The 16,099-nt window shown below is 34.5% G+C and overlaps 1 protein-coding gene across 1 annotated transcript in view; it reads left to right on the forward strand.

The window, feature by feature from the left end:
- Positions 1-8,350: 8,350 nt before the first annotated feature.
- The window catches only part of CPS1 (carbamoyl-phosphate synthase 1), a 145,791-nt gene continuing 138,042 nt past the window's right edge, over positions 8,351-16,099 (forward strand). The window contains exon 1 of the mRNA XM_007187862.2: positions 8,351-8,596. Within this exon, the coding sequence (XP_007187924.2) occupies positions 8,471-8,596 (126 nt within the window). The 5' untranslated portion in view covers positions 8,351-8,470. The remainder of the gene's footprint in view (positions 8,597-16,099) is intronic.

The raw sequence follows: 16,099 nt of genomic DNA on the forward strand, positions 1-16,099 counted from the left end.
GAAGGATGGAACTTTACTGTTTGTGAGAGTGGTGATCTGATTGTTAGGAGGGCGGAATATACCTTCCTGGACCAAGTTTTCAAGGGAACTTGGTCCAGGAGAGGTCATGAAAGAAATCAGATTTAACGTAACAAATATACTATAAAGGGGGTAGAGTAGGAATGTGCGTGGGTGACCTGTTTTTAGTTTAGAAAAAAAAGTCTTCTACGTCATTCCCATGTAACCTGCCGCCCCTTACTTCATGAGGTCGGAAATTTCAAGACACGTTGCACAACTTGCTTCTTTGTGATCCTCAAATATATTTAATTTAAAGAGGATCCAGTACTCTCCCAGCACATGACCTGGAGTACCATGGGTAACCCCTCCTCATGGCTAGGGTTGCTCTTTAGAGCCTTGCAAAATCTTCTGTGTTTACTCTTGGCAAAAGTTAAGAATTAACAAGCCCATCAGAGCTGTTTGTTCTGTTCAGCACAAGATGATTTTGTTGCAGTGATAATCATTGTGCAAAAAAGGCTGGTGATGAATTAAATTGTTTAATTTTCCTTAGAAATATTTTACTCTTTAGAGTGACAATTGCCTAATGATTTAGTCATTCCATTTTATGAAATTTATGTTGTAGGCATGTTTAGGCCAAAATTAAGTGTAGAGTTTGATTTATGTAGTTGTTAGTCTCTTTCACTAACTGTTCCATCATTTACAAAATTATTTCTATTTGAAAGGTAGTAATTGTTAGGAACTTACTTTTCTACAGCGATTTCTACTAAAGGCTTTAGATTTGGTATTAACTCAAAAATAATGAGATAACTTTGGCTTATTTAGATACCTATTTCTTATATCTATAAAACAGAGCAATTAGAAAAGATGATTTTAAAAATCACTTTCAGGTATATAAAACTATTACATAATTATTATGTTCTCTGTTTGATGATAGTTTAGGCAATACATTTAAAAAGAGATTAATTTCCTACAAAGTATCTTTTAGTTGAAAACAATCCTGTTTCCTGTTATACAGCATCTGATACATAGAAAGCACTCAGTAAATAGTTCCTGAATAGGTTATTCATTTAGCAATTCTAACTTTATGAGCAATCATGAAAATTCAATGGCATTTCTGAAATAAGTAACTTAAAGCAATAGGATGTAACACAGAAAAATATAAAATTTCCTTTGCTATTTTAGGTAAGTTGGGCTGAATCAGTTAGCTAACTAGAAGTATAACTCCCAGGCCAATTAGTTCTACTAGATAGATTATTGGAAAAAATTTATAGTTTTATTTCTATATTACCTTCTTCATTTTTTATATTATTTTAATTTTAAACATAACAATAAATCAAAGAAGTTATGGATACGTTCTTCTTTCTCATTCTTTGATTTTTACTGAAGTTACATTTTATCCATTTCCAGGTAATGTCATGGTATTTCTGAGCATTGCAACTTCTACAATCATGTATTCTTTCTGCGAAATTGATCTTAACCAGCCTACTCTTTCTAAGTCATTTCATGTTGTTGCCTCTGCTTTTCCCAGATATACTTGACATGCTGGAAAAAGAATGGACGTTGGCTAAGAGCTGAGTTCTGATCTTGGCTTTGCAACTTATTAGCTGTGTGATCATGGGCAAGCTAAACTCTCTGGGACACACTCACCATCTTCATCTATGACATAGGGATATTATTAGCTACACTTAGTACAGAGATTGCTTTTAAGATTAGCAAAAAAGGCATTCCAAGTGCTTAGCTCAAGAGATGGCACTTAGTAGGTGATCAAAAAATGGCAAGTACCTCAGCTGTCAAGCAGGATCATATTTATCATCATTGGACTCATTAAAATTGATTTATTTAAATACTTATTTGCACTTACTGGCATAATAGTAAATGGTGTATATATCTCTCTATATAGATATAGGTATATGCTAATATATTGTGGTTATAAATTCCAATGTTTTAGCTTCTATTGTAGGATTTTTAAAATTTATTACCCAAGAATTTCCTCTTTAAAAATTTTTTAGACTTTTAGGAAGATTGAAAGCTTTTGATTAGGAATCCTACATGACATGATTTTAAATTTATAGTTATCTCAATGTCGAAATTTTATTTTTTGTGTTTCAAGTTATTTAATATTTAACTTTCTAGTGACTTTGAGTTTTCTTTCTTAAAGTTCACTCTAAATTCTTCCTTCTTTGTATAATTTATGATTCAATGATTTACAACTTTAATGATTACAGCTTATTATGACTAACTTTGGGCAGTTGCTATACTGTATGACTGCTACATATGCTTTTTGACCTACTTCTATATAATCAGTCCTCTACAACTTGTATTTGTAGCTTGTTTTTCTTCCTCTTTTTGGACTAACTTACACTTGACCTCCCTTTGCTTGTACTTTAATCTGTTTGTGTTTGACTATGTCTTCAGTTTGCCAAGGTCACTGTGAATCCTGAATCAACTTTCTAAGGCATTGTCCACTCTGTTCTTCTAATCCCACAAATCATAGAAAGCTTGTTTTACTCACTGGGTAATTCACTACACCCTCCTACATTTATATACATTCTCCAGCAAATGTGTATGCACCTAATAATGGTCTAGAATGTATACTCAATGCTCTTGAATTAAAGTAGGTTACGTCTAACGTTTCTACATAGTCTGGTAATAATGTCTCTTTTTTAAAGGCAGGAAATTGGTATCATAAGATTTATTCTTTACAAACACATGCTGCTTGTACCAACTAACCTGTTTTTAAGATTTTTTTACAAATGGGGTCAAGGTGTCTTTTCCAGCTTCATTTTTTCACCTTCCTTTGAATCACTTCAACCTTTATGCTATCAAATGTTAGATTGATAAGCACATTCAGGAACTTGGTTCTTCACCTTCTATTCCTCAAAATGCCAATTGGACCTTAATGAATGTGTCTTACTTGATTGAATTTTCAAAGGCATCTGGTTATTAAAAAACCTCATCATCTAACAACCTAACACCTATTGTCATTACTGACAAATCTTCTCCCTGGCCAAACTTTATTTGAGGAATCTTTCTACCAGCTTATCCTAGTTTCTATGATGAGAGAAAGTATATGCTTTTTTTTTTTTTTTTAACATCTTTATTGGAGTATAATTGCTTTACAATGGTGTGTTAGTTTCTGCTTTATAACAAAGTGAATCAGTTATACATATGCATATGTTCCCATATCTCTTCCCTCTTGCATCTCCCTCCCTCCCACCCTCCCTATCCCACCCCTCTAGGTGGTCACAAAGCACCAAGCTGATCTCCCTGTGCCATGCGGTTACTTCCCACTAGCTATCTATTCCACGTTTGGTAGTGTATATATGTCCATGCCACTCTCTCACTTTGTCCCAGCTTACCCTTCCCCCTCCCCATATCCTCAAGTCCATTCTCTAGTAGGTCTGTGTCTTTATTCCCGTCTTACCACTAGGTTCTTCATGACCTTTTTTTTTTTCTCCTTAGATTCCATATATATGTGTTAGCATATGATATTTGTTTTTCTCTTTCTGACTTACTTCACTCTGTATGACAGATTCTATGTCCATCCACCTCACTACAAATAACTCAATTTCGTTTCTCTTTATGGCTGAGTAATATTCCATTGTATATATGTGCCACATCTTCTTTATCCATTCATCTGTCGATGGACACTTAGGTTGCTTCCATGTCCTGGCTATGTAAATAGAGCTGCAATGAACATTTTGGTACATGACTCTTTTTGAATTATGGTTTTCTCAGGGTATATGCCCAGTAGTGGGATTGCTTTTTTATGTAGGTACAAATCCACACCACTTTTCTTCAAAGAGTAGCCCTTTTTTGTCCATATCCCCACTTGTGACAGTGTTCCTTGTTTTATTAGGCTAATAAAAATCAGAATTGAACCATAATAATCACTTCTACCTTTTCTATTCTATCTTCATGCATCCCTGCTCAAACACAAAATAGAACTTCTTTTTTGAAGGGGGTGGTTCTTTATTTTCTTCTACTCTGAGTTTATTTGCTCTCCAGACATACCTTGCTTCTTGCCTTAAATTTATCGTCTTTTGTATAATTCTTAATTGACAGCTCTCTTTTCCTATTCCAAAGCATCTTTACTTCCTCTTATGTTCATCTGACATAATTTTATTTTTCTGCTTAAATAAATGTCATTGATCAGACAGGAACTCAGTACACAGGAACCAATTCATTCATTCAATCATTTTTCAGAAGCACCTCTTGCATGCTTGCTATATTAGAGACTTTTTGAAAGATGCATCACTTTCTTAGAGTTGTCTCTATTCATTCCTTAGTAAGACACACTTCAAGAAAGCTGTTGGCAGTTTCCGTACTTTTTAAGAAGGAATTACTAATGCCATTATTTTCTCTTTATTCCAAAACCTAAAGCCTTTATTATCCAGGATGAGCTGGTCTAATTTTTCCCAAATGGTAGCAGGTCTCCCTTACTTATATCAATGGATCGTCCAAATGAAGAGGACACTTGAAATTAGTACAAATACAGGCTGTCAATCAGTGTTGCTTTACGTTTCCTTTTAAGAGGCTTTCTTGATCATTAATGGGAATGGATTAATGGGAACAAAAAGATGTAAGAAAAAAAGGAGAAATAGTACTAAGTAAAGGCATATGGAAGTGTTCGACTTCACTAGTAATTTAAAATTCAAATGAAAACAAAATATCATTTCCTGTGCTCAAATAAGCAAATGAAAGATAACACCTAGAGTTGGCAAGGGTGTATTGAAAGGGACATTCACATTGTGATTGGTATGTAGATGGGTACATATTTTTGAAGAGAAATTTGGCAATGTTTATAAAAAATGGCAATATTGATATGCTTTGTAGCGACAATAGAAGCAATGAAAATGAAATATTTTGTAGCCATTTCAATTAAGGTTTGAAAAGAACATGTAATAACATTGAACATACCTTAAATATAATTTTACCTCACAAAAGCGTAACGCAAGTTGATCACTGTTTTCAAAATTATGACTTGTATATAGAAATAAATGCTAGAGGAAGATATGCTAAAATATTAACAGAGGTTATGTTTTGGGAGTAGGCTATTATCTATTTTTCAGTGTTTTCCAAATTTCTCTAAGTAACAGAGGAAAATAACTACCACTTAGTGCTGGATATAGCACCATTTTCAATACCAGATATCCTAATGACAAATTCATCAAATTAAGTCTTCTCAGGGATTTGGAAGGCTGAATGCTTCCATTTCTCTTACGAAATGATAAATAATTGTATTAGTTAAGGATACTTTTCTTGCTCTCTCTCTCTATATACATACATATTTTAATCTCTCTGCATAAACACATAAATACATATTTATTCATATATATATTATATATATATGCATTTTCCACTTTATGGAGGAAATAAAATGCTTTATCAGCACTAGATTAAAAAGTACTAGAATGTTACTTACTCCATCAATACTGAGAAATGTTTAGTTTGAATAATTCTTAATTTTCCATATGGGGTTGTACAGAGGAAAATAGCCTAATGCTGTAAACTGTGATAACTATAATAAGTGTATCAGTAGAAAAGAAGGGCTAAATTCATAAACAGTATTTTGCTGTTTTGAGTGAGTGACTTATAAGATTAGAGAACCCTTAATGACCTGGCTCATACAAAATACATTTCAAATACAGATTCCGCCAACCTTCTGTGTGTACATGTGTGCATGCTTTTACCCTGCTTAGTTGTATGCGGATAGCTTATGTGAGAGGAGGACCATGTAAATGGGATCAGAGAAAAAAATCATTCCAACCTGAAAAATACTTTGTTTTAAAGTGTGTTGAAAAAATGTTTTTCACAAAAGTGTAATATTTCTGCTATCTTTATGACTTTCATATTCACTACTAATCAACTCTTATCACCTCACCCCTTTGATCTATCCAAATGTAAACTCCCTCACTAACTAACATAATTTTCTTTTTCAGTTTCGTTGTAGATTTCAGTCCACCCTGAACACTCAAATCTGAAACTACCCACCATTTAATTTATTGGTCTTTCCAATTCCTGAGATAATTGTAGAATCATGATGGATGAATTTTCAGAATATTTAACCAAACTCTCCAAATCTTCTGCCCTCTCCTCTTTTATTATGGTGACTAGAAACATGGACCATAGCCTACATCCAGGACCTTTTACTGACAAAAGTGAAAGCCCATTACAACTCTCAGGCTTATATTTTTCTTTAGGTTCTAGAGTTATGGAATTGTACCCTAAAGTTGTTGACATCTTTTTGGAAAACCATGTTCAGTTCACCATGCTTTTTGGTCAACTGTTAAAAGTGGTTATGAAGTCACTTACTAATGTCTTTCCTTCTTTAAGTTCTGGACTCCTTAGTACCCCAAAGTGTAGGGAATAAAGGGAGGAAACATACCACAGTGTTCATTGCATGGGTACCTCTGGGTAATGGGACTATGACTGATTTAAATTTATTGTGCATCTTAAAATTTTTTTTGTGATAAGTACATGTTATTTTTCTTATAGAGAAAGACAAATCCTCACTATCTATATTTTTTATGTATATAGACAAGGGTGAGTCCACGGCCTATCGTACTTACTGGTCTAAACCAGTAAGTTCTGTTTCTAAGCTCTTAGTTCTTTGAGTTCGGAGTTTTTCTTCTGTTAGTTTCATCCTCCTTCAGTTCATTTTCCATAATCTTTCTTTCACAGTAATTTCACCTTTGTTCAAAACACTTTCATGACTACCATGAACACTATTTATGGATTAAGACCAACCATTTTAAAGCACACATAATCTTCCTTGTTACGGTTCCTCTTCATTTCCCTAACCTGTACTGTGCACCTAGGCTTTAGCAGACTGTTTCAGCTTTTTTTTTTTTTTTTTTTTTAATATGCCATATGGTTTCATGTATCTGTGCTATTGCTCATGCTGTCCCTTCTGCTTTTTTCCCCTGCATCTATTTGGTATACTCTTTGAATCCTTCAAGATAATATGATTCAACATAATCACATATTTAAATTTTACTGAACATGCACAAGGGAGTTGATCTTTTTCTTCCTTCCTTCTTTCTTCCTTTCTCTCTCCCTTTCTCTCTCTTCCTTTCTCTCTCCCTTTCTCTCTCTCTTTCTTTCTTTCTTTCTCTTTCTCCACTGTATTTGGACACACTACCATACATTACTTATTTTATTAAATATATACACTAGATTGAGACTGTTTTTTCAGTCTTCTATCACCAGGAGCTGTGAAACAGTTTGGCTTCAGAGAATGTTTATACATGAATACATTAAGTAAGGCAGAAGAAGATGGAGTTTAAACTTTGTTCCTTAAAAACAAAAAAATCCTCAACCCCCCCCCCAACTTAATTCTAGCACTCATCCTACATCATGAAGTTTACAATCTCTGTGCCATTCTATGTCATCTTTTCCATTGTGAAAAGTGCTAGGAAAAAACCTTTATTTCTTGGCCTTCTTTGCAAGGATATCAAAGGATAATACTGCAGAGCTTCCTAATCTACATAAACACATGACTTAAGTGAGAGCTTCCTCCAGCCAATGAGACCCTTTGACTGCCTGATTAAACATGGGATTGAGGGCTAAGTGAATCAATTTCAACTCAGGTTGAAACACAAATATTCACATTTTGAGAATTTTATATGTAACAATTAAACAACTAAAAAAATCTTGACTTAGGAATGTGTACTCATTAAAATCAGTGTTTACCATTATTTCATATACTTTTTACAAATTGAAAAATTAAGAGGGATAGAAGTAGGCTACTTTGCTCCAGTTGTATTTTAGTTGATATTACTGATTGCTTTAAAATTTGGAACAAAGAACAATGCAATGGTAAGAATGTAATAATACACTATTAACTCAAAAAAAAAACACAAAACGCAATGTAGAAAGGTTTGTTCTATATTTGTGGAGAAAACTTATTCTGATGTCCTTTTTACTCTATGTGATTTCCATTGTCTTTTCCAAGCAGAAGGTCGCAAGTCTTCAGTTTCTTTGGGAATTCAAAATGTCTTGTAAGGCAAATTAGGCATTACATCTCACACAAGCAAAAACCTTTGATCCTTAGCATTATTAGAAAGTTGCTACTTTTTAGGGCAAGTGATATTCCTGAGGTTGTCCACTGCTTCTAGATCATTCTATTCAGCTGCATAAGCAATTCCTTTGACAGATGACTGGTTTTCCACAACACTAGCATTATTTCAGCAGGAGAAGGTAGTGTTTGATGTGTTGCAATTTGTATTACATGTCCATGGAACATCTCTGGACATTACCTCAGGAGGAGGGCTTAAGAGAAGGAGGAGCTGTGGCCGAAGACATTTAATGACAGAATGAATGGAATTTCAAAGATCATTGTGCAGTCAGCCTTAAATACCAGATTGCACACCCCCAGCTTTCTTCACATTAATTTAAAAATCTTATAGCAAAATTCTCATAAAGTATATGCAATTTCATTTATTTTTAGTCACAAATCAACGTCTTCAAAATGATGAGGATTTTGACAGCTTGCAAAGTGGTGAAGACCCTGAAGACAGGTTTTGGCTTAAACAATGTGACTGCACACCATCCATGGAGATTTTCAAGACCTGGCATCAGGCTCCTTTCTGTCAAGGTACTATTCCCGTATTCATTGATTCAAATAAGATTGTATGGGGTGTAGTTTATCATGAAGCAAAGGTGTCGCTTACAAAGGAAAAACATAGTTCTGAACTACTAACTTACTAATTTTCACCCAACATAAAGAAGGATCACAATTCCTGTGAATATGTAAAAAAGTAAGTGTTCTGTTTGGAAAACAAATTTTTCAGAAGGCTATCAGGGCTCTGCTTGTGCCCAGACACTATTGCTCACACTTGGGGTTCAAGCATGGAGTTGTTTATATGTACATGAGCCACATGGCTGTAGGTAGTGTGTTTAACCCCTATTCTGTGTTGGCTCACTGTAAAGTTTTCTGTGAAAAAATGTTGAGAGGAAAATATCTACATAATTTTGATATTTACAGATCATCATGTAGACACTTCCTTTGCTTTTTCCTTTTCCCTCTTAGCTCTTCTTTTAGAAGGACAAATTTATTATATTTATTTTGCAGATTAAGACACTAATGCAATTATCAGCTGATGAACCTGTCTTTCTGAGTGTATCTGTAACTGAGGAGCAGGTTCAGGAGGAGAACATTAAGTGCTCCTCCCCCGCCCCCACCAGTGAGTTATGAAATTCCTGTAGGAACTTCTGTTCCTTCCTATACCTTTATGAAGACATTTATTCCCAGAGAAATCTGAAATTACTACAAGGGAACTTTGCTAATGAAAATCATCTTTAGTGAATATAAAATTTAAGTAATCACAGTAGCTTTAAATATATTGCTTCTATAGTAGTAAGAGCTGTAAAAAGTGAAGTAGGAAAAAAAACCCAAACTCTAGCTGTTGATGTAAACATAGGTTGTAATAGTTTTGAGTGTACTGCTTATACTTTGTGTGCTCAGTGGGTTGGCTAAAAATCCTACAAATACTTCCCCAGCTTCTATTGCTTAGATTGCTCAAGGAAGGATTCAGTATGATTTTAGCCCAAATGATATCTGCAGGGCTAAGCAACGCCCGTAGATTCTCGTGACCTCCACTGACTGGAGTGGGAAAGAAATAGGGGTGAAAAAAAGCAGAAGGAAGAGGGAGACAGAAAGAGAAAGGAGGTCTGAAGGATTAGGTATGGTGGGGAGAGAGAGAGAAAGAAAAAGAGATCTCAAGATCTCAAGAGAAAGTATAAGAAACTACCATTCTAAATTAAGAAACCCAGGAACAGCCATTTTCTGGGGTTCAGTTTAATTGTAACAAGAGAGCCAGAAAGGAGATATGTTCTAAACCATCATCAAAGATAGAGTGACTACATATAAGCTATGAGAGTGAATATTTGGTTTCAGTTTAGTGTTAGTAATATCTCAAGGGTACTCCTATATCACTTCAGAGAGAATAAATAGTGATGAATTGTATTGCCTAAAGTTAGACATGTCTTTTAAGACTTTGAAGTTGTGTTCCTTGGAATATCTTTTTCTTCTCACAAAAATAGGTAGATAGAGTTAGGTGTATCTCCATCAGACATCAGAAAAAAAGAAATTGAGTAACTACTTAAAATGGCATAGATGTGACTGATACTAGAAGCCAATTCTCCACTATCATAATAAGCGCTCTATACAACCACAACTACAACAAAATGGTTTAATTATGTGGATGGTCCACTGTGAAAGTAGTTCTAGTTCATGGTGGCAGATCTGTTTTAAGGGTCTGCCAAAGTTCACAGCTAAGAATGACAAGTTTGTAGGAGGAATAAGCCATCATTTCACAGTGTAAAAGCCATTACTCATACTCAATCATTTCTGGCCAAAGTTTTGGAGGGATGCCAGGCATGAAAAATAGAAGTTCTTGAACTTCACAGTAGTGAATTAAAATTCTATACAGCAATCCAAGGGAACTTATTTTGAAACAGTCCTCTACCAATTTTTCTTCATGCCTTCACTTTTAAAACTCAATTCTCTTAGAAAGATATATTTAAACTTACTCTTTTTATATGAGTATCCCATTTTAAAGATAGTTAAAATCATTAGGATATAGTTATATATGGTCAGTGAAGGGCAATGAGACTAGTCACTAAAGGTTAATAACATTATAGCCAGTTATAGATAGTAAATGGATTGTGGAAGATACCCTGGGATCAGATATATAAGCACTGCAGTGTAAATGGGTTGCCTTTTCAATGTCTTTGGAGGTCACTTTCGGACAAGGAGAGTGGGTTTGACGACAGCAGTGACGCACTTGGACTTTTATGTGGTCCTTCCTCATGCGTTTGTTTGTAGCTAATATTTATAGAGTGTACCTTGTTAATAGGCACAGTTATATTTCACTTATAAGGAAGAAGAAAGAATTTCAAGGTACTCTACATTTTAAAGGAATTTGATATCAAGGGTATAAATGATCAACCACCATAAAATATGAAATCTCTAGAGACAGTAATCTTTTTCTATTAGTATCTAAAATTTTCAGTGCTCATTATTACATTCAGCCAGTTGTACCTTGCAGTGGAAAACACACTGGATAGGAATAAAAAGACTTGGATTCTAACGTTTCTTATGCATTTTTCAATGCTCTGAACTTAGTCAAGTCACATATTCTCTCTGAACCCAAATTTTGTCATCTGTAGTGTGGAAACAATTCTTGATTTACTCCAAGAATTGTGTGACCATCACACATGATCAGTGCTTAAAAATCTATAAAATATTTTAAAAGTAAAAACTGTTCAGCAAGGTAGCAGGGTACAAGATTAAGATACAGAAATTGATTGCATTTCTTTACAATAACAATGAAATATCAGAAAGGAAATGTAAACAAAAAATTCCTTTTAAAATCACATCAAAAAAAAAAATACTTAGGAACAAACCTCACCAAGGAGGTGAAAGACCTGTATGCTGAGAACTACAAAACATTAATAATGGAAATTGAGTCATCCCTCAAAGAAATGGAAAGATATCCCCATGCTCTTCAATTGGAAGAATTAATATTTTAAAATGGCCATACTACCTAAAGCAATTTACAGATTTAATGCAATATGTATCAAAATACCCATGACATTTTTCACAGAACTAGAACAGATAATCCTAAAGTTTATATGGCATCATAAAAAACCCAGAAATGCTAAAGCAATCCTGAGGAAAAAGAACAAAGCAGGAGGCATAAACCTCTCAGAGTTCAGACAATACTACAAAGCTACAGTAATCAAAACAATGTGATATTGGCACAGAAACAGACATATGGATCAGTGGAACAGAAGAGAGAGCCGAGAAATAAACCCACACACCTATGGACAATTAATCTTCGAGAAAGGAGACAAGAATATACAATGGAGAAGACAGTCTCTTCAGCAAGTGGTATTGGGAAAGTTGGACAGCCACATGTAAATTGATGAAGCTAGAACACACCCTCACAGCATACACAAAAATAAACTCAAAATGGCTTAAAGACTTAAATACAAGACAAGACACCGTAAAACTTCTAGAAGAGAACATAAGCAAAACATTCTCTGACATAATCATACCAAAGTTTTCTTAGGTCAGTCTCCCAAGGCAATAGAAATAAAAACAAAAATAAACAAATGGGACCTAATCAGTTTTATAAGCTTTTGCACAGCAAAGGAAACCATAAACAAAATGAAAAGACAGCCTATGGACTGGGAGAAAATATATGCAAATGATGCAGCTGACAAGGGCTTGATTTCCAAAAAGTAAAAACTTGATACTTAAAAAACATTCTATTCTATACATTTTAGTAGAAGGACTTAATAGAAAGTTAGATCAGAGTTTCTTCATGTTTTTGTGGGCTACAAATTATTACAATGACAAGATATCTGATAAAAATTCTCAAATATCTTTGATGATTTTTTCACCTTTGCCTTAATAGCAAACCTATCTCTAGGAAGATATTGCTTATAATGAATTAGACTCAAGGACTATGAAGCAGATTTTTTTTTCCACTATGTTGAATTCAATTCCAAAAGTTAGGATGTACATCTTAATATCCTATTTATTTATTTATTTAACAAATAAACATGAAACTTGTACCCTGGGAGTATACAGGGAGAATAATAAGTTGAAATAAATAGATAATAAGTGGATAGTCTCTGACTGCAGGAAACTTACAAATTAAAAAATTCTGAGTTCACAAGTCTTAGAAAGTCACTAAGACTAAATAGTTTTATTTTTACTTGCAAATTTGGGAATGAAAGGTATTAAGTTGAAAAGGTTAAGTTCCTTATGAATAGAAAAGGATTCAATATGTACTGCTTCTAACATTAATCCACTCATTTATAAAAATGGTAACCTGTGTTACAGTTAAGCCAGGAACCTAACAGTCCAAGTGTCCTTCACTCTGGTACTTCAGATATGAATGAACCCCCAGAATCACTATTCCTTTTGAAACGTTTTCATTTTGTAAGATATTATATTCTGATTGTAACGTAGAAATAGCTATTTAGCTCAACCTTTGAGGAGCTGTTGTCATTTGATTAGAAATTGGCAACTACAAAAACTCCTACGATTAGAATCATTTAATTATATTGTAGTAGCTTTAAAGACATTCATGGGAAATAGAATTCATTATTATATAGGAACCTCTTTGTACATATTAGAGGTGGGGGTAGGGGTAAATTTATTATGCATTTTCAAGACTAATTATTGTATTAGACTTTTACCACATATAGATACATTTATTTATTCATTTATTGGCTGCATTGGGTCTTTGTTGCTGTGCGTGGGCTTTCTCTAGTTGCGGTGAGCAGGGGCTACTCTTTGTTGCGGTGTGCGGGCTTCTCATTGCAGAGGCTTCTCTTTGTTGCGTCGCACAGGCTCTAGGCACGTGGGTTCAGTAGTTGTGGCTCGCAGGCTCTAGAGCGCAGGCTCAGTAGTTGTGGCGCACGAGCTTAGCTGCTCCGCGGCATGTGGGATCTTCCCAGATTAGGGCTTGAACCTGTGTCCCCTGCACTGACAGGCAGATTCTTAACTACTGTGCCACCAGGGAAGTCCCCAGATACATTTTAAGGATGGATTTTATCCATGATAATCCAAATTTTTGAAATAATAAATTGTGTTCCAATCCCAAATGAGGTGTTGTAGAATTAGTTCAGATGATTTAGCAACTACATATTTTTGGTGGACAATATTTCATTAATTGGGAGGGGGCCTCTCTTTTGAACATTTTTGTTTTATGTACTCTACCATTCATAACCTCCCTTTCTAAGGTATAGACTCATTTGTTTGTCATCAACAGTGTCTTGACATGTTGAGCTTCTTGCCATAAAACCCTTGAAAAAGCTATAGTCGGACAGGACCTAGACTGAGGTAGGCAAGTGGGGCATCTATTGTACAACATTGAAGGAGGCTCTCACTACCAGGCCCACGATGTGCCTCCTTTGATGTTGTGCCTTGAGCACCTCACTCTCCTCACCCTGGTCCCAGCCCTGGGTCGGAAGCTAAGAATTCTGGCTGGGGAAATGCCAGAAGAACTGGCACTAGTCTTGGCCTCAGGCAACCCTCTCCTGTTGATGGCACCTTGAGTTTCTATTTGACCATGTGTGGCCAGACTTACTGATAGTTTAAATGCAAATTTAGATCCTACTGCTGTGGAAATAAAGAACATTCCTCCGCTTTCACGTCTTCATTAGACTTTCTTCATATGTCTAACTAGTACCAAAGGTTGGAGGGTGTAGTAGAGAGTTTCCAATATCTCTTGGGCAATGGTCATACCAGAGCTCACTTCAAGGCTTCTGGAATTTGCTATGCAAGACTGAATGTCCTTGATGTGACCAGTATTTCCTAGGGTCTTTCCAGTGACTGAAGGTTGAAGAAAGCTACATGGGCCAAGGTCAGGCCTGGTGTTGGACTGCTCAGCCCTAGCAATCCCTGTCTTACACTTGATTTCCTTCATCTGGTCTAAATGAGTTCAACTCATGAAAATATTTTCAAGGCTCCTCTCTTCTTTTTTTTTTTTAACTTAATAAATGCCATATATTGATCTTTTAAATGTCACAGGGAGGTTATTGGCTAATGTGAGGTTCTTATAAATGAATCAATAGAGTTGCTGTATCACTAAGAATTTTACTGAATAAATTTCTTCTATGATGTAGAACTAAACATAAGATCCATAATAATTTATAACCAAAAAGTAAACATTAGCTAACAATATTGAAGATTCCTCCCAGATTCAGAACGATTTACCACATGGCAGATGCCCATTAAGTGCTTGTTAGTAAACCTATACTTTATACATGTATTTTGTGGTGGAATTTTTCTGAATGTTTTATTTATAATAAGAAACATAACTAGAATAAAAATTACTTATGAATCTGACTCATTTTTTTATAAATGTTCAGAACATAGAAGTATTCAAGTAAATTAACCTTGTAATTTTTTCCCCCAACATTGGTTTATGTTTAACCAAAGGCAGATGACTTAATATTAACTTAGGATGTTGTAAGGCTATTAACTTAAGATGTTGTAAGGCTTAATTGATTACTGCTGTTACAGTACTTTGAAATCCTGAAGTGTTAGGCATTGTAACTGCAGAGAAGTCTCATTAAATATTCTAGACGTAGCAAATTGTGCTGTAATACTGAATCTTAAGTATCCATATTTTGAAAGTATTAACTCTAAGAATGAAAAATAAGATTTCATTTACCAATAAAGAACACTTCAAAATTTTAACTTTTTACCATATTATCTGTGCAATAATAAACTAAAATTCTGGCTGTAAGCTTCCTACCTTCCAAAGGTTGGTTCAGATTTATTTTATTTCTTAAGAGGATGAGTACTGATGTCAACTAAGAGCTGAGAAACCTCAGGTGCACCAGAAATCAAATATTTTATATAGCTTTAGGCCTGGGTGAAAATGGAGATAAACACATGGGGCTTCTATCTTTTCTGATATGCAAATAATTTACATAGACAAATGATTTAACAGCAATACAATCAGATTCCCAGAGTAAATAAATTTCATTTCCATTACTAACTTAAGGGGATTATTGTAGCTATAATGTTTTATTCAAATCTTTTATGGAACTTATTGCTAAATTAGCTTGAAGCTTTACATTCAGAACATTTTGCTGGTGAATTCTCACACTCAGGGGAAGAAACAATGTTGTTCTTCCCATTTCATAGATATGTAAGTGCTGTAGTTAATACAGGGACACATGGATGTCTGTTTCTGCACACAAAGTGAATATACATGTAGCAACTCTGGGTAGAATTTTAATTAGGCCTCAAACATCATATGGATCTTTTTAATTTGGCATTTTGTTAGTGTGCTTATATGTATATCTGAAGCCATATTTGTTGTTTAACCTGGCTTCAGAATGATCTAGACAATTTCTCCTGCTGAATTTTATTTCTTACTCAAGAGCCCACTTATGCACTGTACTTTATCTCAATACAAAATAAATCATATTTTTTTCTTTTCTTTTCCTTTCCTTTTTTCCTTTTTTTAATTCCATTTTGAGAACAGGTTGTTTTAATCAAAGAATCAGCGAGGATTCCTGCTTTATATGGACGTTAGTAATTCTATAAATACGATATTTTAGGGCA

The sequence above is a fragment of the Balaenoptera acutorostrata genome, chromosome 8, assembly GCF_949987535.1.
Source record: "Balaenoptera acutorostrata chromosome 8, mBalAcu1.1, whole genome shotgun sequence".
Lineage (NCBI taxonomy): Eukaryota > Metazoa > Chordata > Mammalia > Artiodactyla > Balaenopteridae > Balaenoptera > Balaenoptera acutorostrata.